This window comes from Anabrus simplex, chromosome 6 (genome assembly GCF_040414725.1).
Source record: "Anabrus simplex isolate iqAnaSimp1 chromosome 6, ASM4041472v1, whole genome shotgun sequence".
In the NCBI taxonomy this organism is placed as follows: Eukaryota; Metazoa; Arthropoda; class Insecta; order Orthoptera; family Tettigoniidae; genus Anabrus; species Anabrus simplex.
The window spans coordinates 286483424-286509295 of record NC_090270.1 but is presented as its reverse complement, the minus strand read 5'-3'; the positions used below and the strand labels follow the sequence as shown (position 1 = coordinate 286509295).

Here is a 25872-nt window from a genome sequence, read left to right as displayed (position 1 = left end):
ACTGTTTAACTACACACAGACTCATTCACTCACACAGTCCTCTCATTGGTGCTGTTGTAGTCCAAAGTTTGCAGCCAGATGGTTCGATTGGCAGCCACCCTCCTTCCCATGGGGGATCCGCTAGGTCCGGTCCGCGGTGTCCTTGTTCCTGGTGGCGATGATCCGCAGGTCCTCGCGCTCCGCTGGCTTTCCCTCATTCGCATCTTTGTGTCCTGTCAAGGCCTCGCACCTTCGTAGTCCACCGGGGTGATACATGGAACAGGCTCGCATATCACGGACTTGGTCCTGTTGAGTCTCCTCTTTTTCCAGGGTGCTGAACATGGCTTCATCCCAGGACTACTGTCCTGGTCAGGTAGAACCCTCGTTTGTTGATTTCAGTTTAGACCCCATTGGTTCTTCGTCTCCTAGAGGGGGTCCCACTAGCCGTGTCATTGCTTTTGCTGTCTCTATCTCCTGGTATATCGTCTGAGCCTCCTCGTAGTTCTGCTTCATGCAGAAGATCCTCCCTGGGCAGATCTCGGCACCGTACAGTTTACTGTAGCTGTCTGTCACTTTATGCTTGGTGTCATACTGGTATGGCTCATCCACAGTCATGTAACCTGGTCGCATGGTCTCGGTGTTGAATACCCACGGTGTTCTATCAGCACACCGAGTTCTCTCATGCAGCTAGAGTCGGTAGTCAACTTCTGGTTGGTAGACACTGCCACGCTATTTGAATTCTTCCAGAACCTCCTCTCAGGTCGAACATGTCTGGGGGCTACATTGTACTTCCGACTCCTGCCCATGTAGTCCAGTGATCGGGTATTCGGCTCCATCTTGTGACGTCGATCCGGTCTTGGATTGGGACCGGCATGTTCCCTGGGAAGTGATCTCGTCATCCCATGGGGTTACCACCTTCACGATGGCGGAGCTGTCATCACTGCTTGCAGGCTTCACTCGTGTCTCCAAGGCCATTGTACTATCACACAGGGCACTTGCTTTCTCCACTTCTTTGTCCAAAGAACTGATTTGGTCCTTTATATCTTGAGACTGGGTCTTTATCTCTTGAAACTGGGCTGTGATGTTCCTGGAATAGGACTGAATCAAAGAAGTTAATTGTGTGAACATAGTGCTTACCCGGTTGTTAACTTCTTCCTCTGAGGTGTCTTTGAAGTCAAAACTATCTGGATCCTCCTCGTTGTCCAACAAATCCTGGTGCATCCTCACTTGTAAATCCGCTTTGCTTTCTGTCATTAGCAAATCTTGGGATACCAGTGCATTATGTAAAATTGCCATGGTTATCTGGTCGATCTTCACCTTCGAGTCAAACATAATCCTATCATGGTTGCCAACTTATCATTCTCAATGCGATTTTATTTGTGTAGATAAATATCACGCAAGATAAGTTTACTTCTTGACTGCAAAACCACTTTATTATTGCTGAGTCTATTGCTTACAACACATAGTTCCCACTCAGTTCGCTTAATAACTACAGAATGATACACAATTATACACAAAACTATAACACTAGTAAGGGAATACACTGAAGTAATTTACTGCCAATTCTCACAAGTACAAATATCAATAATCCACACAATGATTATTCACTTTACCATCACAAGGCAAGACTGCCTACCCTCTAACTCACTCGAGTTCATTCTGACAAATACAGATATCAACCAAATCCTCAACCACACACTCACTGCCTCTGCATGAACACAAGGCAGTAGCGATCAGTGAGACATTGATATTTCAAGTGGACAGTGTACATCAACGTGGATAGGTGTAAGATTGTGACAAGCGTGGCAAAAAGGGGCAGTCGTGTTTGGCCATGCCCATGGCCATATAGTGCATGAAATTTCTGGATTTGTTGGTGTATTGTAGTGGACTTTTCAACGTGTCTGCAATCAGTGGTGTACTACACATGGTCACGAAACACGTCAGAATTGTGGTCAGAAAAAGATACCTGACTGAGAGGGACCGGAGATGCGTTTCACGGCTTGTGAAATAAAGTCACTTGCAAACCCGACAGGAATTGGCTGCATTCAGTGAATGAAGGTCCATCCCAACCTGTAAATGAGAGAACATTGCGATGGGCACTTCATGCAGTGAACATTTGGAAGTCGGTTATTTCGCAAGAGACCATTGCTTACACAGGCACATAAAGCTGCACATCTTCAATGGGCTAGAAATCATCCAACGTGGACAGTAGCTGACTGGTGGAATGTAATGTGGTCTAACGAATCACGTTTTTATGGGTATTCGACACACTTCATCAAGTGCACTGAATGCCAAATGAATCATTTCATCCTGGATATGTGCAAGGTCAGGTTCAAGCTGGAGGTGGATTTGTGATGTTTGGGGGCGTTTTTCGTTATTATGGATTGGGCCTGCTCACTGAGGTGACCACTAACATGAATTGGGATGTTTATTTAATCATTCTGGATGATCAGATGTTGCCTTTTGGTCAACATCTGCATGATGAGTATGCTACTGATACCCATATTTTTCAGGATGACGACAGCAAATTTCATCGGGCTGCACGCATATGTGACTGGTTTTATGAACACTCCCCCACCCTATTACATCTTTATTGGCCGCAAAATCACCTGACTTGAACCCCAATGAAAATCTGTGGGACATGTTGGAACAGCAAGTAAAACGCTGACATCGGCATCCCCGTAATTTGGTGGAATTATGCTATCAAATCCTCAGTGATTGGCTTAATCTGGATGCGACATACCTGCACAACTTTATGGACTCACTCTTTAACTGAATACAGGCGGTTATCGAGTCCAAAGGTGGAGTTACATGGTATTACATGATGCTTGTAATGATTTCTCCAGGGGTGACTAATTTTTTGTCTGGTGAACTTATCTTCTTCCTCTCCTATGAACCATGTGACCTTGCTGTGATGGGAAGGCTTGTGCATCCCAGTGAAGCAGACAGCCTAGCCACAGGTGGAACTATAGTAGATGGGTAGCTATTGAGAGACTAGATTAACAAATGGTTCTTTGAAAGAGGGGTAGCAGCCTTTCAGAAGAGCAAGGGCGGAAGTTCTATCATCTTCCTCACCTGCGAACCAAGTGACCTTGCCGCGATTGGGTGGCTTGTACACCCCAGTGAAGCAGATATTCAACACTGACTGATATGGTTTTGTAATAATGCTTAACATGGCTTTGCTGTGTTGATACTGCTACATGGCTGAAAGCAATAGGAAACTACAGCTATAACTAACTCCAAGGACATGCAGGTCTCTCTGTATGAATGATGTACTGATGATGGCTTTCTCCTGGATAAAGTATTCCAGAGGTAAAATAGTCCTCCATTTGGATCTCCGGGTGGGGACTACGCGAGAGAGGGCAATCATCAGGAAGATTGATACTGACATTCTGCAAGTCGGAGCGTGGAATGTTAGAAGTTTGAATCATTGTGGTAGGTTAGGGAATCTGAAAAGGGAGATGGATAGGCTAAAGTTAGATGTGGTTGGTATTAGTGAAGTATGTTGTGAGGAAGAGCAGGACTTTTGGTCAGGTGACAGCAGAATTACCAACACAAAATCAAACATGGGAAATGCAGGAGTTGATTTAATAATGAATAAGAAAATAGGGCAGGGGTAAGCTGCTACGACCAGCATAGTGAAGAGATTTTTGTTGTCAAGATAGACATCAAACCAATTGTCACCACAATAGTGCAGGTTTATATGCATTAGTTCAGTGGATGATGAAGAAATTGAAAGAATGTATGAAGAGATAGAAGATTTAACACTTATGTAAAGGTGACAAAAATCTAATTGTGATGAGAGACTGGAATGCAGTGGCAGGCCAAGGAAGAGAAGGTAGTACAGTAGGAGAATTTGGACTGGGACAAAGGAATGAAAAAGAAAGTTGGCTGGTTGAATTCTGCACTGATCATAAATTAGTCTTTGATAATACTTGGTTCAAACACCACAATTGATGGCTGTACACATGGACGAGACCTGGGGACACTGGAAGGTATCAAATAGACTTCATTATGATTAGACAGAGATTCAGAAACCAGGTGTTGGATTGCATTACTTTCCCAGGAGCAGACTGGACTCTGACCACAACTTGTTCGTCATGAGATGATATCTGAAGTTGAAGAAAGAAGGAATGCAAGGTGATGGGATTTAGACAAGTTGAAAGAAAAGAGTGTGGGGAACTGTTTCAAGGAACATATTGCACAAGGACTGAATGAAAAGGCTGAAGGTCTAACCGGTACACCACCCTCTAGGTCCCCGGTACGACCTAGGGATGATGAGGTCAATAACCTTACCCACCAGGGCGAGAGGAGAAGAGAGAGGAAAAAGGACAGAGAGAGAGAGGGAGAGAGAGAGAGAGAGAGAGACCCTGGTGAGAAGGTTGCTAGCTTGTCCGCCCCAAGATAGGAGTTATAGCGAACACGAGGGAGAATGATAGGCACAAGAAAAACGACAACAAAGGTCCAAGCACAATAAAATAACAAGAAACCATAGAAATAACTAAAGGATGAAGTTACCACACTTACCGGAAGCAGCGAAGGAAGACGACTTAAGGCCGTGGAAGCAAATACACAAGAAAATCGGTGGCAGTGCTCCACCGAACGTGGCGAATGAAAACCAACACTTGAATAAAATTAAAGAACTTTAATCGTAAGGTAAATTGGAGGTAACAAATTAAATCTTTAAGTTGATAAAACCTGTGTTTATTTTAAGAAGTAAAACCAAAATCAATAAATAAATTCAACTAAAGTTGAATTAGGGGAAAAGTAAATAACAATTAATAAAATGAAACAGACATTACCAAGTATAGTCTAAAAGAAAAATTAATTCATTAGTGATTAACAATTAGGGTAAATAGATATTCTTTAACAGATAATAAATTATAATATTATGAAAGCAACAAAGAAAAGAAAAGGATGACCTCCGTACCTAATAAAATGTGATCAGAAAACAACGGAAAACCAATTGACTTCATTACATAAATACTACCTTGAAAAAAGTGTGATCGATCACGGATAGTTAATTAATTATAAATACCATACTCAGTTAACAAGTTTTTCAATTAAATGGATTTTCAACGCGGCCGCTTCTCATGATTACCAAAATTAAAACGTGCAGTTTCCACCAAGGACAGTTTCCAAGACCTATAGAATTTTACGTAGACATACACCACCACTCGGGGCAAGAAAAGGAAACACAACTTTAAAGGGTGGTCAAAATAAATTAATTAACATTTAAAACAGTAAACGATACACTCAACTCAGTAATATATAATTCAAGATCCACACAGGCTCCATGCGCCAGACTACATCAACAACCGACAACAATACACACAACAACCGTTGCCAAGGTAACCACAAAACAAAAGCAACGCCTCCAAAAACAAGGAGGTGAACAGGCTAGAGAAAAATTTAATTCACCAAAACCCCAGAAGGGGGAGGGGAGAAGAACACATACCTAACGAATGGGAAAACCAAACACAGGAAAGCAAACAGAAACCCGAAGAAAGTTAAGCCTGCTACCTTGGAGACTGTCCCTTGGTTCACAAGGAAAGTTACAATTTAAAGTGCCAAAAAGAACTCATTTAAATTTTAAATTAAAAATTCCAATCCAGTTCACTGTGAACCTTCCACATTACTGTGATTAGTTGCCGAAACTGTTTTTCAGATTTTCATAACCACACACGCCAAAAGGTACCAATTTAACGACGAAGTTTAAATCATTATTATTATTATTATTATTATTTTTCCTGAAATCTTCGAAAATGTCAAAATCCACTTCTGGACGACGCTTAAAATGTTTCAAACACTGGTACATACCTTTGGTGGTGAAGAAATTGTGAGAAATTCAAACCTGGCCATTGTTAAAGAAGAATGCAGTCACGCGTCCAGTAACAAGACCTCGTTAACAAGTATCCAGGAGAAATATAGTTGAACAAATATGATCAGAGGAAATGGCAGGAGGTCTCCAACTAGTTCTACCGGGGAACATCCCCGTTAATGCACTAATCACGGCGGTTTTAAGGTAAACCACCACTGCATCACGCAGCACACAATCACACACGCGCTCATGATGGCTGGCTCAAGCGAACTGCCCTCGCGTCAGAAGCGAGGAAGAAGCAAGCCTCTTGGTAGCCGGCCGGCTCATGCGCAGTACGCGCAACCACACGGAGCCAGGACAATGGCGCGCAGCATACACTAGCTTAAAACAGTATACTGGCGAACAGCCGATTGACACAGATATTCCAGGGCGCAAGGCCAGTCCAAAAAGGTTATAAAGGGAGGCTCACACTATTTAATATTGTCTCAAAGGAAACACAGCAGAGGAAGAATGGACAGTCATGAAGAATTAGGTCAGTAGGGCTGCTGAAGAAAGGTAAGGAAGAATGGAAAGATCAGCTAAAAATCAATTTATAACTTAGGAGATACTAGACCTGATTAATGAACAATGAAAGTACAAGGTTGCAAAATAATGAGGATGCCAGAAAAGAATACAGTCAATTAAAGAATGAAGTGGATAGAAAGTGCAGGAAAGCTAAGGGAGAATGGCTGAAAGAGAAGTGTAAGAATCTTGAAGGTTGTATGGTCATAGGAAAAATAGATGCTACTTACAGAAAAATCAAGGGAACCTTTGAAGACAGGACAGCTAGGTGTACAAATATTAAGAGCTTAGATGGAAAGCCACTTCTAGGAAAAGAAGACAAGGCAGAAAGATTGCAGGAACAAATCCAACAGTTGTATAAAAGTAAAGGCATAGATGATATGGTTCAGAATCAAGAAGAGGCTGTTGATGCTGATGAAATGGGAGAGCCAGTTTTGAGGTCAGAATTTGAAAGAGCTTTGAGAGACCTAAATAGGAACCAGGCACCTGTAATTCATGACATTCGCTCTGAATTACTGACTGCCTTAGGCAAAACCAGCATGGCAAGGTTATTCCACTTAGTGTGTAATATGTATAATACAGGAGAAGTACCATGTAATTTTCAGCAGAATAATGTTATAGGTATTCTGAAGAAATCAGGTGCTGACAAGTGTGAAAATTACAGCAAAATTAGTTTAGTATCTCACGCCTACAAAATTTTAACATGTATTGTTTGCAGCAGAACGGAGACAAAAGTTGAAGCTCAGTTGGGAGATGATCAGTTTGGCTTCAGAAGAAATGTAGCAACACATGAATCAATTCTGACTTTATGTCTGTTCTTAGAGGACCAAATTAAGAAGGACAAGCCCTTGTACATGGCATTCATAGATCTAGATAAGAAATTTGAAAATGTTGATTGGACCAAGCTATTTGAAATTCTGAAGGTGATCAGGATCAGATACAGAGAATGGAGAATTATGTACAGTCTGTATAAAAATCAGTCTGTAGTGATAAGAATCGAGGAGTTAGAAAGAAAAAGAAGCAATCCAGAAAGAAGTGAGGCAAGGCTGCAGTTTGTCTTCCCTCCCTTTCAGTGTTTATATAGAACAGGAGGTGAAGAAAATCAAAGAGGAATGAGGAAAGGAAATCAAAATCCCAGGAGAGGAAATGAAAACCCTGACATTTGCCGATGATATTGTTATTTTATCTGACACTGCAGAAGATCTGGAGAAATTGCTGAGTGGTACGGGTAGAGTCTTGAAGTTGAATGAAGTGAGGTGATGCAGAAAATATTAGATCAAGAACTAAAGTCTTAAAGGAAGTAGATCAATGATTTTACTTGGGTAGTAAAATAACTAATCATGGTAGAAGTAAGGACATAAAATGCAGACTAGCACAAGCAAGCAAGGCCATTTGTAAGAAAATACATTTTCTCACTTCTAACACTGATATAGGAATTTGGAAGATGTTTTTGAAGACTTTCTTATGGAGTGTGGCATTGTATGGAAGTGTACCATGCACGATAACTAGGGCATAAAGAAAGAGAATAGAAGCTTTTGAAGTGTGGTGTTATAGAAGAATGCTGAAGATGAGATAAGTAGATCAGATTACGAATGAATAGATACTGAATCGAGTTGGTGAGAGGAGATCTATTTGGCTGTATTTGATGAGAAGAAGAGATAGAATGGGAGGACACATCTTAAGACACCCAGCACTTGTTCAGTTGGTTTCTGAGAGAAATATAGATGGTAAAATTGTTAGGGGTAGACTAAGGTATGAATATTCATTCATATCCTAAAGGCAAGGCCTTGTCTCTGCAACCACATTTGTCTCTCCTCTGCTGACCGTTTCAGGTCAACATATTTTTTCAAATTCAGCATGTCCATCACAAAATCCAGATACTCCTTCCTCTACCTTCCTCTCCCCTTCTTATCCAGAACTTTTCCTTCCAGCATACTGTAGCTTTGAGGAATGTGTTATGTCGAAGTGTGTGGCCAAGGAATTTGGTTTTCCTCTTTTCTACAGTGTTGATCAATTCCCTTGTTTCAACTATTTCCTTTAGGTCCCTATTGTTTGACTTTTTCTCTGTCCAACTAATTTTCAGCATCATCCTCTATATCCACATTTCCATTGCTTCCAGACATTTTATGTCCTGTTTTGCTAAGACCCATGTTTCGCAATCATACAACAAAACACTCCGCACAAACATTTTGGCAAATTCTTTCCTAATTTTAATGTTATTGTTCCTGCTTGTCAGAAGCTGTTTCTTGTTACTGAAGGCTTGTTTAGCTAGAGCAGGGTCAGCCAACTGCGTGTACATGTGATGTCAGGTAACACGTCACACACTCAGCTCGCGCAGCAAAATGAAGTACTTAGTACTGTAACTTGAGAAGTGATGGCTAGAGGGGCGAGGGGAAACACAACGTCATTCGTAGGGGGAGGCCCAAGGGCTGCAGGTACAATGTGGTATGTGTAGTACATATTTCTCTCTACATATGTTATTGTAACGTAACTTTGTTATGAAGTAGCATAAGAGTTATAAAGCAACTTTATTTCTACATATACAAACTAAACATTTAACTGTAGCATTCCTATCATTTTCAACAAATAAATATAGATAGATCGGAGGGGTAGGTAGCTTGTCGCACCGTGATGTGCCCGGTTCATCCATATGTACTGTACCACTACCACCAGCACCACGTATGGCACTGCACTTGTTTACAACAAAGCGAGGCTGTCTCTTCGTCTCACTCTATGACAGCGGCTCCCCACCTTCTGCGCTCATACATCACTTGGGCTCTTCGACGTCACATGGGCCCTCTTACACCACACGCCAGCCAGTTGGCTGACCCTGAGCTAGAGCAATCCTTCTCCTGATTTCTGTGGTGCACCTGTTGCCCTGAGTGATATTGCATCCCAAGTAGCAAAACTGACTTACTTGTTGTACAGTTTCATCACGTATCTTAATCTTTATTGGTATCTCTTCAGTTGCTTTCTTGACAACTAATACTCTTATTTTTGAGGTGTTCAGTTTCAATTTTGATTCTTGTAGTGTTGATGTTAAAACTTGTAACATTTTACTTATTTCCCTCTCTGAATCTGCAGTTCATGCAATGTCATCAGCAAACCTTATACAGTGGATTTCTTCTCCATTAATTTTAATTCCTATGGTTTTTTGCTTAAGTTTTGATATGGCTTCCTCAATGAACATGTTGGAAAAAAATGAAAATAGTGCACAACCTTGTCTCATTCCTTTTCTAATGGATGCTGTCTTAACATTACCATTGATTTTTATTGTTGTGTTTTGATTTTTGTACAGGAATAAAATGAGTCTTCTATCCCTCCAGTCCAGTCCTATATTCTTCATGTTCCTAAACAGTGGCGAGTTATTAGAGCAAATGTAGAATGTAGTAGTTCCACAGAAATGAAAAGATTAGCACAGGATAGGATGGCATGATGACCGAAATTAACCATATAACACTACTGTATAATAAAACAGAATCCAAGCTATTTCTATTAATGACCCTGCATGTCTCCTTCATATTAAATATTTCATTCATTCTGTCTATCTTAAGCCATTACTCTTAGGTGCATATGTTATAAATTGAATCTGTAAGAAAGTTAAGTAAGTAAAAGAAAGAAAGAAAGAAGGAAGGAAAGAAAGAAAGAAAGAAAGGAAAGGGGAATTTTCCTCAGTTTTGATAATGATGACCATTTAGCTTGCCAACATCTTCACCCACGCCTCTGGGGTACATTAATAAATTTGACCAGTCTCGGTCCAATATGATCCATATTGACTATGACAAAACTATATAACTCGAGAGGATCTTAGTGGATCTGCCCTATCAATAGTTTATTACATATCGGTACATAAAAACAATGCTACCGGTACATTACATAAATTGTACATGTTTAAAGAAACTGATATACTCTCTACATCAGTGATCAAAATGTTAAAACATCCATACAAAGACCAGAAACAACTTACAAATGGTAAACATTTGATATTATACTACTAAAATTAGCTTTAAAAATTTTAGTCGTCGTTGTTGTTGGATATGCTGTATGTTCAGAATGCTTTTCCTGCTGGTCTAGAGGTAGCTGAATAGCATATGCTGTTGAAAATAGTGTTCTTCAGTTTCAATTCTGGATGTCAGAGGTAAACTATCGTAAATGCAAAAACAACGATTTTTAGGGATGTAACTTGTTTTGGTTGTGTCATCTTATTGGTACACTATTGTAAGTTATGTTACCCAAAAATTAAGGTAAACTATGTGATACTATCATATATGTAAGGTGAAACCAGCAATAAACAATAGTTAAGTGATCATACAACAGTCCAACCTTATGCAGTCTGCTGCACTCCTTATCCTATTAGCTGTTACGATAGTTTACCATGGTCAGAACTGTTGATTTGACCTGCCGTAAAGGTAAAAATATACGCCTCAGTTGCTTCTTTCTGCTCTCATGTTAGTGAAATGTCATGGTAGTTTACCTCTGATGTCTAGAATTATAATTTACATGTGTCCTACTAGCTGCAGTGCAGAATTTTGAAAAACAAGGCATTATAGCTGAGGGAGACCATCCCTGACTTCTCACATAAAGTGGCTGTAGTTAGAATCCCAGTCAATGCAAGTTAAAATTTTAAAATATATGTGACCTTAATATTAGTTTAATATGTTTGACTTTTCAGAATCAAGTGTACATGTGACGTGTGCTGCGAGAGTTTATATATGTGGCCTTCATCAAGTAAATTCTGCATCATTCAAAATTGTATTAAAATTTTATTGTAGGAATTTGTAGGACACTCTGTATTGCCCGTGCTGATTTTTCTGGGACTTGCACAAGATACAAGCTTCAAGATGTTTCCTAACAAGCGTCCAATTAAACATTTAAATTTGATTGGTTTAAATAAATCGAAAGGTAACTCCTGTGCGGTCATTGGTCATTTATTTTGCTGTGGCATTTCCGGTTACACCATCCAGTGCGGGCTACCTATGGGAAGCACGTCGCAGGGTGTTTGAATTATGTCTTTGGCATCATGTGGAGCGGACATGTCATCTAGGAGCTCTGTGCTCCATGGGAGATCTTGCCTTTTCTTGGGCTAAGCAAATCTAAAATTTCCTAATGTAACTTAATTTTATTTCTCGTTTTAATTTGTCACAGGAGTTTAAGCATCGATTTTTCTGTCAGAAATCAATTGTAATTTACGATGGAGGTCTTACATCCATCTTCACGTTGCCATGAGCCAAGCTTTTTCTAACAGTTTTGTAACTTAAATTAATTTTTCATTAAGCTTGACCTCAGTAACTCTGCTTCATTTTAACATGTTTTCCTATGACCTGTATTTTATTTCTTTGGTGAAGGTTGTCACTTCACATTAAAAGTATTTTACATGAAGATTAGTAATGACAAGATTGTAAGACTGCAACTTAATTACATCAGGGTTTGTTTTTCTATTTTGTGTTTGTTACCAGTAGTGTTCCTAATTTCATTTTGTTGAATGTTTTCATAATAAATAAGTATTTACTACAAGTAGGTATTAACTAAATTATTCTTTGGTCGAAGTTTCGGCCACAAAAGTTCTTCGATCCACAACCTCGTAGGGGTTCTCCTTTTGCTGTCCACATCCTGCTGTTATTTTACCTCATTTAGTTTAGATTTTATGATATGGTTTTAATGATTCAAAAATGCATTTAATGTCCAAATGTTTTTCTTTTATAATTGTTTCATTAACAGCCCCAAGGGACGCTACAGTACAGCCTATTCTTACACTGTCCAATTATGCTGGAAGTTTAGGAAGCATGCCATTTGTGCCCAAAAGCAATGGAATATGTGTTTCTATCATCTACAAATTAGAACCTTCTAGTGAAATGTGGGTTTCTGCACTTTTAGACTCTCATAGCAACCTCAATTTGACAAAGGATGTTGTTGGTCAGGTAAGTTGCTTTTATATTGTTGCTAGCTTTTGAATTCATTGTTGACTGGTTTCAGTTTATACAATTGCAGAAATTATATCTTCTTAAACCATTCAGCAGGAAGGCCTTCTTATACTGCTGTGCAAAACTTATGGATGAAAGTAACTTTTGCATGTCATGTCACTGCCAAGAACATAGCTTGATGAAACTTGAACTGTACATAGGAAGAACTGCTACAATATGGTATGGTAGGCAACTGTAAGGAATATGTGATGGGACAAACAGAAATGACACTTTTATACACAGACAATAAAGTTCACTTAAGTCACTGTGGCTCATGATGGTCCCCTGGACATCACAAAAGGAGGGACATGGTTCTTAAAAGGTTGTGTGATCACCACGGACAGCGATGCAGCTTTACAACAAGTTCCCATGCTGGCCACAAGATTAAAAGTTAGAAACTTCATTATGATACATATTGAACTGGGATTACAGTAAATTGAAAATACACTGACTGACAGAGCAAATGCAACACCAAGAAGGAGTGGTCAGAACTTTATGCCAATTGCAGGGTAGACTGACGTCACTGATGTGAAATGCGCCGCTGTGCTGCGCACGTAGTGAACGATAAATGGGACACGGCGTTGGCGAATGGCCCACTTCGTACCGTGATTTCTCAGCCGACAGTCATTGTAGAACGTGTTGTCGTGTGCCACAGGACACGTGTATAGCTAAGAATGCCAGGCCGCCGTCACCGGAGGCATTTCCAGCAGACAGACGACTTTACGAGGGGTATGGTGATCGGGCTGAGAAGGGCAGGTTGGTCGTTTCGTCAAATCGCAGCCGATACCCATAGGGATGTGTCCACGGTGCAGCGCCTGTGGCGAAGATGGTTGGCGCAGGGACATGTGGCACGTGCGAGGGGTCCAGGCGCAGCCCGAGTGACGTCAGCACGCGAGGATCGGCGTAGCCCCGCACGCCATGTCAACCGCCATTCTTCAGCATGTGCAAGACACCCTGGCTGTTCCAATATCGACCAGAACAATTTCCCGTCGATTGGTTGAAGGAGGCCTGCACTCCCGGCGTCCACTCAGAAGACTACCATTGACTCCACAGCATAGACGTGCATGCCTGGCATGGTGCCGGGCTAGAGCGACTTGGATGAGGGAATGGCGGAACGTCGTGTTCTCCGATGAGTCACGCTTCTGTTCTGTCAGTGATAGTCACCGCAGACGAGTGTGGCGTTGGCGTGGAGAAAGGTCAAATCCGGCAGTAACTGTGGAGCGCCCTACCGCTAGACAACGCGGCATCATGGTTTGGGGCGCTATTGCGTATGATTCCACGTCACCTCTAGTGCGTATTCAAGGCACGTTAAATGCCCACCGTTACGTGCAGCATGTGCTGCGGCCGGTGGCGCTCCCGTACCTTCAGGGGCTGCCCAATGCTCTGTTTCAGCAGGATAATGCCCGCCCACACACTGCTCGCATCTCCCAACAGGCTCTACGAGGTGTACAGATGCTTCCGTGGCCAGCGTACTCTCCGGATCTCTCACCAATCGAACACGTGTGGGATCTCATTGGACGCCGTTTGCAAACTCTGCCCCAGCCTCGTACGGACGACCAACTGTGGCAAATGGTTGACAGAGAATGGAGAACCATCCCTCAGGATACCATCCGCACTCTTATTGACTCTGTACCTCGACGTGTTTCTGCGTGCATCGCCGCTCGCGGTGGTCCTACATCCTACTGAGTCGATGCCATGCGCATTGTGTAACCTGCATATCGGTTTGAAATAAACATCGATTATTCTTCCGTGCCGTCTCTGTTGTTTCCCCAACTTTCATCCCTTTCGAACCACTCCTCCTTGGTGTTGCATTGTCACTGTCAGTCAGTGTATTAAGGATCCACCTTTTCAATACAATGACAGTTTATTGATGTGAGTAAGGTCACATGTTTATAGAAGATTGATACTACTTTCAACGCTCATTGCACATCGTCATCTACCAAAGAATCAATTGAGCAAATCATAACAAATCAAAAAACAATATATAAAATCTCAGATTTTATAGAATTTTACTTTATGGTCAGATGCACCTTACTTTCATTATTTTAACTTGTTACAATTTAACATTTGTCATTGTAGGTGCTGCCATGTGTTTTATATTTTAACTTGTTACAATTTAACATTTGTCATTGTAGGTGCTGTCATGTGTTTTATATTGTTCTTTGATTTATTATGATTTGCCCAATTGATTCTTTGGCTGATGATGATGTGCAATGAGTGTTGAAACTAGTACCAATCTTGTATAAGCATTTGATCTAACTCACATCAATAAACTGTCATTGTATTGAAAAGGTGGATCCTTAACATTTTCAGTTTACTGGCCACAAGATTGGTAAGGAGTTCTTATGGTAGGGCATTCCATTCCTCCACCAGCACGGTTGACAACTGTTGGATGAGCACTGGTGCATGTGGACATGCTACAATACGTCTGCCCAACAAGTCCCACATGTGCTTGATGGAATTTAAGTCTGGGGAATGGGCAGGCCAGTCCACTTGTCAAATATCCTCTCGATCTAAGAGCTCTTTCACCTGTGCTGTTTGATGCGGTCGTGCATTGTCATCCATAAAAATGAAGTCAGGGCTGAATGCACCCCTGGAAAGATGAACAATGGGAAGAAGTACACTGTCACAGTAACGTTGACCAGTGAGTGTAGGCCTACCACGTTCAAAGATTTGGAGCTCTGTACACCCGTGCAACAGTATGCTTCCCCACACCATAACACTTGGACTACCAAAATGATCATGTTCAACAATGTTCCTGGGTGTATTACGCGTTCCCACCTCTCGTTAGATGAGGGTACGTCTAGAATCACTACTCAGACTGAATCTGCTCTCATCTGAGAAGAGCACGCAACCCCATTCCTCATCGGTCCAGACCTGATGCTCTTGGCATCATTGCAAAGATGCTGCCGATGTGTGGGTGTCAACAAAACACAATGTAATGGTCGTCGGGCAAACAGACCACCCCCATGCATTTGCTGTGCCACTGAGGAATGTGAAATTGGGTGCCTTGCAGTCCTGTTAAATTTGGTTTCAATTGCACCACCTGTCTGACGTGAGTCTCTTCTTGCCTGTTGCACAATGCAGTGGTCATCTGCTGCTGTAGTTGACCGTGATTGACCTCCTCTCCTTCAGTCAGCAGTGCCTATGATTCGGAATGCTTCTCCATGCACATGAAACAATGCTGTGAGCAATTCTAAGCTCCTGGGTTCCACTCGTCACACTTCATCCTTCTTCCAGTTTCCCGATGATTCTTCTCCATGTGAAGTCATCCAAATATTGCCTCCAGGCCATGTTGTAATGAATAACACCACCACAGTGCACCGTAACAGCTCACTGATTGACTCACACTGTCTTGTCCCATTCCTTCAACTGTGTCGTTTTGTAGGGTCAGACCCATTTGGCACTATAGTTGCGATGACCTCACACTAGGTTTCTATGCACATGTGGGAGACCTCTGGCAACATGTTACCACACTTTAATTCATTTCCACTGAGTAGTTGATATGTTATGTTGCTTTAACCATCTAGTCCTTAAGTTTTGCACATCATTGTATTATTTGTACTAGAGTTTGAAGATTGTTTATAAAATAAACTATAGGTCTACAGAAAATCTAATAATACCATTTTCCTAGTTTAATTTTACATGAGGTCATGTGGGTTTTCAAATTTTAAATTTATATTTAAACATTTTTTATTGCAGATGGAGCTCAAAAAGTGCCCATTTTTAAATGTTTCAACCGTGTGTCAGCTTTAAGACACTGTTTCTCAGATATCCATCATCTGATCAAATCCAAATTTTAACACAGTATACATTGTGATATTTTATACATTGTTTATAAATTTCAGACAGTTATGTTTCCAAGGAAAATGTTACCAATTTTGTAAATTAACTTTATCTTGGCTTGGATTGGTTGGAAAAATTGCAATTTTGGATGTGTTTTGATCTTAATATTGTGACCAGCTGCTGTCCATGGCTATAACATGTAATATATAGATTTATTGGAATATAAGATTATAGATGGGGAATCATCTTTGTATGAGAAAGGCTGTTGTAACTGGGAGAAATATTCTTGTTGCCAAGGTAGGATTAATTGATGACATGGGTTTGGCCCGCAGTAAAACCACTTGTGGATCCCTTGTGTATTCTTAAACATTAGAATTTTCCTATAAGGAAACAAAGCAACAGAAAGGTTGCTTATGGAAACTGCCAAAGTCAAAATAGACAAAAGGGAGATGACTTTCATCATGAAAAACAAAGACACCTCCAGGAGCTTAGACATAGTGTAGAATTTTACGATCCCCTGAGTGAGGCTAGCAACTATTTAATGCTGATTGGTCAGATGCAGTGGAAATATTCTTAGAAAAGTCCATCAATTGCACTAATTTTAATTTCACACTGCCCAATAGAAATTAGTGTCACCAGTGTCTTCAGAGCTATTTGGCAAAGACTCTGAAATCAACCCTGCAGTGAGCATAAATGAAGGGAATTGGCAAATTTATAAGAATTCTGACACACAGTATTCAGCATCTTCCTCTACCGGTTATCTGCATGACATTTTGTTCGGAGTGTAAACTATATTCGTCTTTATTTTGAATTTATCTCGGAGTCTGAACTTTATTCCATGTCTTTTTTTCCAAGTACGATTCTCAGACTTATGAAAAATGTGAGAAATTTATTTTTATTCCACCTACTCAATACAATTGAATATCTAAGTTAGAGTTAAATCCTCATTAAAATAAAAATTGGCACATGTTTTTCCCTTTCCTATGGGGCATCATCACCCGTAGCATTACTTCAAACTATATCAGGTACCTGATTTTTTTATTTTAAATATACTACATAATTTAATACATTAAAAAACTTCACTAAAAAATGCAGTCATTACACGAGTAACTCAATTTAGATACAAGTGGAATTAACAATGTTGATGGCTTTGAGTCATGGTCAATGTTAAATATGAATGAAAGCATAAAATATTGTTTACAAAATAATGAAAGTAAATAATTGGTTATATTTTTTTATCCTTGTTCTCTATTTACCATATAATCCCGAATACCACTTGCACTTTTTCCCCCAAAATATTGGTTCTAAATTTTGGGTGTGGGTCGTATTCAAGCCGTTCGTTCTTGTAAATATTTACTACGTTTACATGGAGTATTGAAATAGATTTGAATATGGTTACCGTACTCAATAAACTGTTCGGCTCCATGGCTAAATGGTTAGCGTGCTGGCCTTTGGTCACAGGGGTCCCAGGTTCGATTCCTGGCAGGGTCGGGAATTTTAATCATAATTGGTTAATTTTGCTGGCACAGGAGCTGGGTGAATGTGTTGTCTTCATCATCATTTCATCCTCGTCACGACGCGCAGGTCGCCTACGGGAGTCAAATGAAAAGACCTGCATCTGGTGATCCGAACTTGTCCTTGAACACTTCCGGCACTAAAAGCCATACGCCATTTCATTTTCACTCAATATACCACATGTAAATGGGCATTCAGTTCTTATTGTGTTTTAGTTGCGTTCTAGAAAACAAGATAGTTTTTTTCTTAATACGGTTACATTGGCATGTAGAAGCGAAATATGGTAAATCAAGGAATAAGGGTAAATATGAAAGCCACTGTTGCGGATGCTCGATCGTCACTAGTTTCACAAGTGTTGCTGGCATGCTGGGTGTGCGAATAGCTGATCTCGCGGGATATCGTACTTTGTGAGAGCCGAGACTGTTGGTTACGGACGTCTACCTCGCTCACATTCGAGTTCTGTATCTGTCCCATGAAAGTGCTGTCTCGATAGAAAGCGATGGATTCAAAATGGCATCTGCAGTCATTTACTGTGCGTGAGAAACTTAAAGTTGTAAGCGAAGCTGAAATATATGGAAATCGTGCCATTGGCAGAAAGTACGATATCGATGAATCATGTATTCGTGATTGGCAGAAGAAGATAAAAAACTTCTAAAAAGTAATGGTGATCGCAGAGTGTTCTGCGGGCAGAGTGCAGTGTTCCCAGAAATTGAAGAATGACTCCACAAATTTGTGATAGAAAAACATGAGTTAGGATATGGTGTTTCTAGTGAAATGTGTCAATTGAAAGCACTAGAGATCTCAAAATAACTCAAAACACGGAGTTTTACTGCAAGCCGCAGATGGATCCAAAACTTTTATCGGAGAAAGTGATTGTGCATTCGAAGACGTACATCTATTTCACAACGTGTCCCTGGGGCATATGAAGAAAAGGTAATGGCCTTTCAGCGTCACATTATTCATTTGAGGAAGCAAAATTCTTATTTGCTGTTGCAAATTGGGAATGCTGACCAGACACCTGTCTACTTTGAAATGCCGTTGGAAAATACACTGGATACAAAGGGTTCTAAAAGTTTAACCATCAGAACAGGTGGTAACAAAAAGCAGTGATGCACGGTAATGTTGTGCGTATTAGCGGATGGAACCAAACTCCCTCCATATGTGATTCTGAAAAGGAAAACACTTCCGAAAGGAAATTTGCCGTCCGGTATTATTCTTAGAACATGAGTCTGGCTGGATGGACAGTGTGTTAGTTGAAGACTGGGTGAAGTGTGTTTGGCAACGTCGCCTGGAAGCTTTGTTACAAAAACAAAACATGCTTGTGTTGGACAGTTACCGAGGACATACAACTGACGCTGTAAAAAAATGTGATGAGGAAATCTTGCGATAATTCCGGAGGACTCACTTCTATTCTACAGCCATTGGATGTGTGTGTGAACTGGTTTTTCAAAACTGCGATGAAACAGTTGTACACCAAATGGATATCTGATGGTGATTACGCGTTAACACCAACCGGACGAGTGAAGAGGCCTGAAGGGGGACTAATAAGCAGTTGGATAAAGACCGCATGGGCGGGCAATCCCAATGATCTAGTGTCCAAAAGCTTTAAGAAATGTGGAATTTCAAATTCGGTGGATGGTAATGAGGACGACTATTTGTGGAAAGATGCCAGTGACGAAAGTTCCTGGTGAAACTTCATATAATGATGGTGAATTGTGAATGATCTGAGTACTGGACCCATTTTATTTATGATTTTTGTGATGATATTATTAATTGTAAGCTATTTGAATTTATAATTGTGGTATATTTGAAGAAAATTAAATGGGTATTTAAGTTATTTGATTTTTAATTTTTTTTCCATATTTTGCTGTCTCAAATTTAGGGTGCGGATCTTATTCAGTGGCGGGTGGTATTCGGGATTATATGGTACTTTCATTATTTTGTAAACAATATTTTATACTTTTATTCATACAGTATTTAACATTGACCATAGCTCAAGGCCATCAACATTGTTAATTCTACTTGTATCTAAATCAAGTTACTCATGTAATAACTGCTTTTGAAGTGAAGTTTTTTAACATATTCAATTATGTAGTATATTTAAGATCAAAAAATCAGGTACCTGATGTGGTTCGAGGAAATGCTACTGCTGATGTTGCCCCATAAGAAAGGGCGAAACATGTACCAATTCTTATTTTAATGAGGATTTAACTTTAAGTTAAATATTGAGTTGTATTGAATCGGTGGAAGAAAAATAAATTTCTCATATTTTTCATAAGATTATTTTCAATATGGATTCATTATGATTTTCATTACTTGTAATCTCAGGCTTATTCCTTGAAGATTTTTGTGACTAGTGCTATTCTGTGATGTCTCTAGATGAGTATTATTCTCAGGAAGTTTGTGAAGAGTTTTTAATTTTCTAGAAGTTGCTACAGACTTGTGACTAATCTTAATTATTACCTTTTTTAAAACCTGTATAATTGACTTACCATCAGGTTGCAAAGTAGTCGAGAGACTGTAAAATATTTGGTGTTGTGAAGACATGAACATAATGTTGCAGGACTTAGTTACAACTACTGCAAAAGGCAAGTTACGCTTGAGAATTTGTGAGAACATTTCAAATACGCAACTGTGAGAAATTTAATATTAGTAAAGGAACAAATCACAAGTGCCAGAATATAACCTGTAGTTAATATTCATAATATCTTGAGTCTTATGATGAAGTGTGTGATGAAATTATCAGGTCTATGGGTGATGCAGGAAAGCAGTGAATGTATGGACTTTTTCACAAGATATGGAAGGATGGGCAGATACCAGCAGATTGGAAAAAAAGATGTCATCATTCCACTCTTTAAGAAAGGTGACAGGAAGAAATGTTTTAATTACAGAGGAATTACATTAACTTCCCAAGTGGGAAAGCTATATGAAAGGATTTTAGAAAGGAAAATAAGACCATTGATAGAAATAAAGTTATCAGAGGAACTATACAGATTCTGGAGAGGCAGATCAACAGTTGATTGAATACAGGGTCTTCATTTATGCTTGCCAAGGACTTTCTCACTTGACCTTGGCCGCTACCGGCCGCTGGTGCAGGCGGTTTCCAGCACTTCGTGCAGTTGCTGAGAGCTGAGCTCTGAGATAGTAGGGTGTTCAATGAAGCTACTGCATACTGTATGTCATATTGTATAGTGTTTTATTGTGATTGCGTATACTACTGCAATGTATGTGAAATATTCGTTATGTGAACGTGTATATCTGCACAATACTTACATTAAGTGCAGAAAATCGTGCGCTAGGACAAGACAAAAGTTTCGAGTGAAATTTCCAGGCAGACCCATTCCTATCAATCGGACAATAAAATAACTGGCCAAGAGATTCAAATGTACAGGTTCAGTAAACAATAAACATAGACGTAAAGGTCATTATCTCCTTACTGAAGCGTGTTTGGTACGCGGATCAAAAGTAAAAATCTGTGGCCCCCTCATAGCCGAGATTTAGTGCCATGTGATTTTTATTTGTTGGGAATGTTAAAAAATGTAGTTCCCTCACACACTAGATGAACTTAAAGACAATACAAGAGCTGCAATTGTATCCATCAGTGCTGAAGAACTTGGTAGAGTAACCAAAAACTTTATTAGGAGATGCCTATTATGTTTGGCAGTGCATGGGGAACATTTTCACCATGAACTGTAAAAATTGTGAGTAAAATGCATGATAAATGTACGATGATGCATAATAATGACTTTGAGCATAAACTGTAAACATGGTGAATAAAATGCATGATAATGATTTTGAGCACCATATTCTGCCATACATACGCACGTGCGGTAGCCGGCAACTGAACCGTCACTGGCAACCAAGGTTGAGCAAGAAAGCCCGTGCCAAGCATAAATAAAGACCCTGTATTTGGACTGCGTCAGCTAACGGAGAAGTATTACGAACATAATAAGGTCCTTTGGCTGGCCTTCCTGGATATCATAAAGGCCTTTGATGCTGTAAGCAGGGACAAAGTCTGGGAAGTGCTGAGAAACAGTGGAATCAATAATGACATAATAAAACAAATTGAGAATTTATATGAAGACACCAGTATTCGCGTCAAAACACCATCAGGAATGACGGAACCCTTTAGAATAACTACGGGCCTAAGACAAGGTGGAGTTCTGTCATTTCTTCTCTTCATTACTGTGATGAATGAGATTTGCAACAAGTATGCCAAAAATTGGTGACTACAAAATGAAAGTCATGCTATTTGTTGATGACATCTGTATATGGGGAGATTCCAAGGAGGAACTTCAGGATCTGATCAATGCATGGACAGTAACAGCTAAAGGGTATGGCCTAAGATTCAGTCAGGAAATAAGGGAAGTGTTGGTTATGCAGAGAAATGGTCAACCTGAAGGTTACATTGAAATAGAGTGTAAACAACTCAAGATGTCCAACAAATTGAGATATCTAAGAATGGAGCAACAGGCTCCATTGAAGAGGAACTTACTAGCAGGATTCAAGCTGGAGGAACATTCTATAGAGTTGTCTGAGACCTAATATGGAACCCAAAAGTACCACTGAAATACAAGCGAGCAATTTATCTGACTTATTACATGCTAATTTTGGCATATGGAAGTGAGACCTGGACCATGAGGAAAAAAGATGAAGCAAGGATTCAGGCAGCTGAAATGAGATTCATCCAAGCGATGGTTACCAAAACAAGACGAGATGAAATTCATAATGAGAACATCAGGGACATGGCTTAGGTTGGCAGAATGCAGGATAACATACCTCTGCGTAGACTCAAATAGTATGGTCACATGCAAAAGATAGATCCTGATCGCATACCCAGAAAAATGTATGATCTGCAGTTAAAATATTCAAGACCAAGAGGGCGGCCAAGAATGCGATATACAGACATGGTAAAAAACAACATTCAGCAACGAGGAGGGAACTGGGACAACAATGAAGAAGGAGAAAAGTACAAAGGCAGAAGTTGGTGGAGGGGCTTCATTCGCCGACACATCGTATAGATGGAACGACGTCGGATATGTATGTATGTATCGTGAGTCTTGTGAACGAACTACATGGACTTGAGCACGATAAAATTATAATAGTACTCATTTTCAGTGCTATATCAGTCACAAACAAATATATAGTCATAAGATAGTTGTCGCACCTCAGTGACAGAAAGTTTAATTCATTAAACGTTAGCACATGAACACACATACTGTTGTTAGAGACAGGATCATGGTAGAATGTCATCTGGATAAAGTTAGCGGGACTGAACGGGACTGAGCAGATAGAGAGTAATCAAAGAGTGATGACAGTAGTAATTCAGTTTACTTAAACATTGTGTGGTCGTAAATTTGTTCATGACATCTTCAGCTAGTCAGGAAAGAAGATTGATACCCTGAACTGCTTCAGGAAAATTGTAGGACAATGGACTCAACTAGGATGGCATCAAAAAGACCTTTGGGATCAGCCTCGAGTGACGGTGCTGTGATGTGTCACTAAACATAGATGGGACCGGTGAAAGAAGAATTTGTAAGCTACGAAAAAGTTAAAGATGAGACACATGAAATTCTAGGTGTAAGGCTCATTTCTAAAGATAATAGGCAACTTGATATATTTGGAGTGTACAGATCGGGAAAGGGTAGCACTGATGCGGATTCGGAATTATTTGATAGGATAGTCAGCTATGTGGGAAACGACATGGAAAGAAATGTGATTGTAGCGGGAGATCTGAATTTGCCAGATGTCAATTGGGAAGGAAATGCGAACGACAGGAAGCATGACCAACAAATGGCAAATAAGTTAATACGGGAAGGACAGCTGATTCAGAAAGTGATGGAACCAACCAGAGGGAAAAATATTTTGGATGTGGTGCTGATAAAACCAGATGAGCTCTATAGGGAAACTGAAGTAATAGATGGTATTAGTGATCATGAAGCTGTTTTTGTGGTAGTTAAAAATAAATGTGATAGAAAGGAAGGTCTTAAAAGTAAGACTGTTAGGCAGTACCATATGGCTGATAAAGCAGGTATGAGGCAGTTTCTAAAACGTAACTATGATCGGTGGAAAACGGTAAATAAAAATGTAAACAGACTCTGGGATGGGTTTAAAGAAATTGTTGAGGATTGCGAAAACAGGTTTGTACCTTTAAGGGTGGTAAGGAATGGTAAAGACCCACCTTATTATAATAGAGAAATAAAGAGACTAAGAAGGAGGTGCAGACTTGAAAGAAATAGAGTTAGAAATGGCTGTGGAAGTAAGGAGAAATTGAAGGAACTTACTAGAAAATTGAATCTAGCAAAGAAGGCAGCTAAGGATAACATGATGGCAAGCATAATTGGCAGTCATACAAATTTTAGTGAAAAATGGAAGGGTATGTACAGGTATTTTAAAGCAGAAACAGGTTCCAAGAAGGACATTCCAGGAATAATTAATGAACAAGGGGAGTGTGTATGTGAGGATCTTCAAAAGGCAGAAGTATTCAGTCAGCAGTATGTAAAGATTGTTGGTTACAAGGATAATGTCGAGATAGAGGAAGAGACTAAGGCCAAAGAAGTAATAAAATTTACGTATGATAACAATGACATTTACAATAAGATACAAAAGTTGAAAACTACAAAAGCGGCTGGAATTAATCAGATTTCTGGGGATATACTAAAGACAATGGGTTGGGATATAGTACCATATCTGAAGTACTTATTTGATTATTGTTTGGCCGAAGGAGCTATACCAGATGAATGGAGAGTTGCTATAGTAGCCCCTGTGTATAAAGGAAAAGGTGATAGACATAAAGCTGAAAATTACAGGCCAGTAAGTTTGACATGCATTGTATGTAAGCTTTGGGAAGGCATTCTTTCTGATTATATTAGACATGTTAGTGAAATTAATAACTGGTTCGATAGAAGGCAATTCGGTTTTAGGAAAGGTTATTCCACTGAAGCTCAACTTGTAGGATTCCAGCAAGATATAGCAGATATCTTGGATTCTGGAGGTCAAATGGACTGTATCGCGATTGACATGTCTAAAGCATTTGATAGGGTGGATCATGGGAGACTACTGGCAAAAATGAGTGCAATTGGACTAGACAAAAGAGTGACTGAATGGGTTGCTATATTTCTAGAAAATAGATCTCAGAGAGTTAGAGTAGGTGAAGCTTTGTCTGACCCTGTAATAGTTGAGAGGGGAGTTCCTCAGGGCAGTGTTATCGGACCTTTATGTTTTCTTATATATATAAATGATATGAGTAAAGGAGTGGAATCGGAGGTAAGGCTTTTTGCGGATGATGTTATTCTCTATAGAGTGATAAATAAGTTACAAGATTGTGAGCAACTGCAACGTGACCTCGAAAATATTGTGAGATGGACAGCAGGCAATGGTATGTTGATAAACGGGGCTAAAAGTCAGGTTGTGAGTTTTACAAATAGGAAAAGTCCTCTCAGTTTTAATTACTGCGTTGATGGGGTGAAAGTTCCTTTTGGGGATCATTGTAAGTATCTAGGTGTTAATATAAGGAAAGATCTTCACTGGGGTAATCACATAAATGGGATTGTAAATAAATTTTTTTTTTTTTTTTTTTTTTTTTGCTAGAGGCTTTACGTCGCGCCGACACAGATAGGTCTTATAGCGACGATGGGATAGGAAAGGCCTAGGAGTTGGAAGGAAGCGGCCGTGGCCTTAATTAAGGTACAGCCCCAGCATTTGCCTGGTGTGAAAATGGGAAACCACGGAAAACCATTTTCAGGGCTGCCGATAGTGGGATTCGAACCTACTATCTCCCGGATGCAAGCTCACAGTCGTGCGCCTCTACGCGCACCGCCAACTCGCCCGGTGGATTGTAAATAAAGGGTACCGATCTCTGCACATGGTTATGAGGGTGTTTAGGGGTTGTAGTAAGGATGTAAAGGAGAGTGCATATAAGTCTCTGCTAAGACCCCAACTAGAGTATGGTTCCAGTGTATGGGACCCTCACCAGGATTACCTGATTCAAGAACTGGAAAAAATCCAAAGAAAAGCAGCTCGATTTGTTCTGGGTGATTTCCGACAAAAGAGTAGCGTTACAAAAATGTTGCAATGTTTGGGTTGGGAAGAATTGAGAGAAAGAAGAAGAGCTGCTCGACTAAGTGGTATGTTCCGAGCTGTCAGCGGAGAGATGGCGTGGAATGACATTAGTAGAAGAATAGGTTTGAATGGCGTCTATAAAAGTAGGAAAGATCACAATATGAAGATAAAGTTGGAATTCAAGAGGAC

At 40.1% G+C, this 25872-nt stretch overlaps 1 protein-coding gene across 1 annotated transcript in view; it reads left to right on the top strand.

Moving 5' to 3' along the window:
- LOC136876467 (uncharacterized) overlaps positions 1-25872 on the top strand; it is a 484774-nt gene that overhangs the window by 232642 nt on the left and 226260 nt on the right. Inside the window, exon 8 of the mRNA XM_068228446.1 lies at positions 12080-12279. Coding sequence (XP_068084547.1) covers positions 12080-12279 — 200 coding nt within the window. The remainder of the gene's footprint in view (positions 1-12079; positions 12280-25872) is intronic.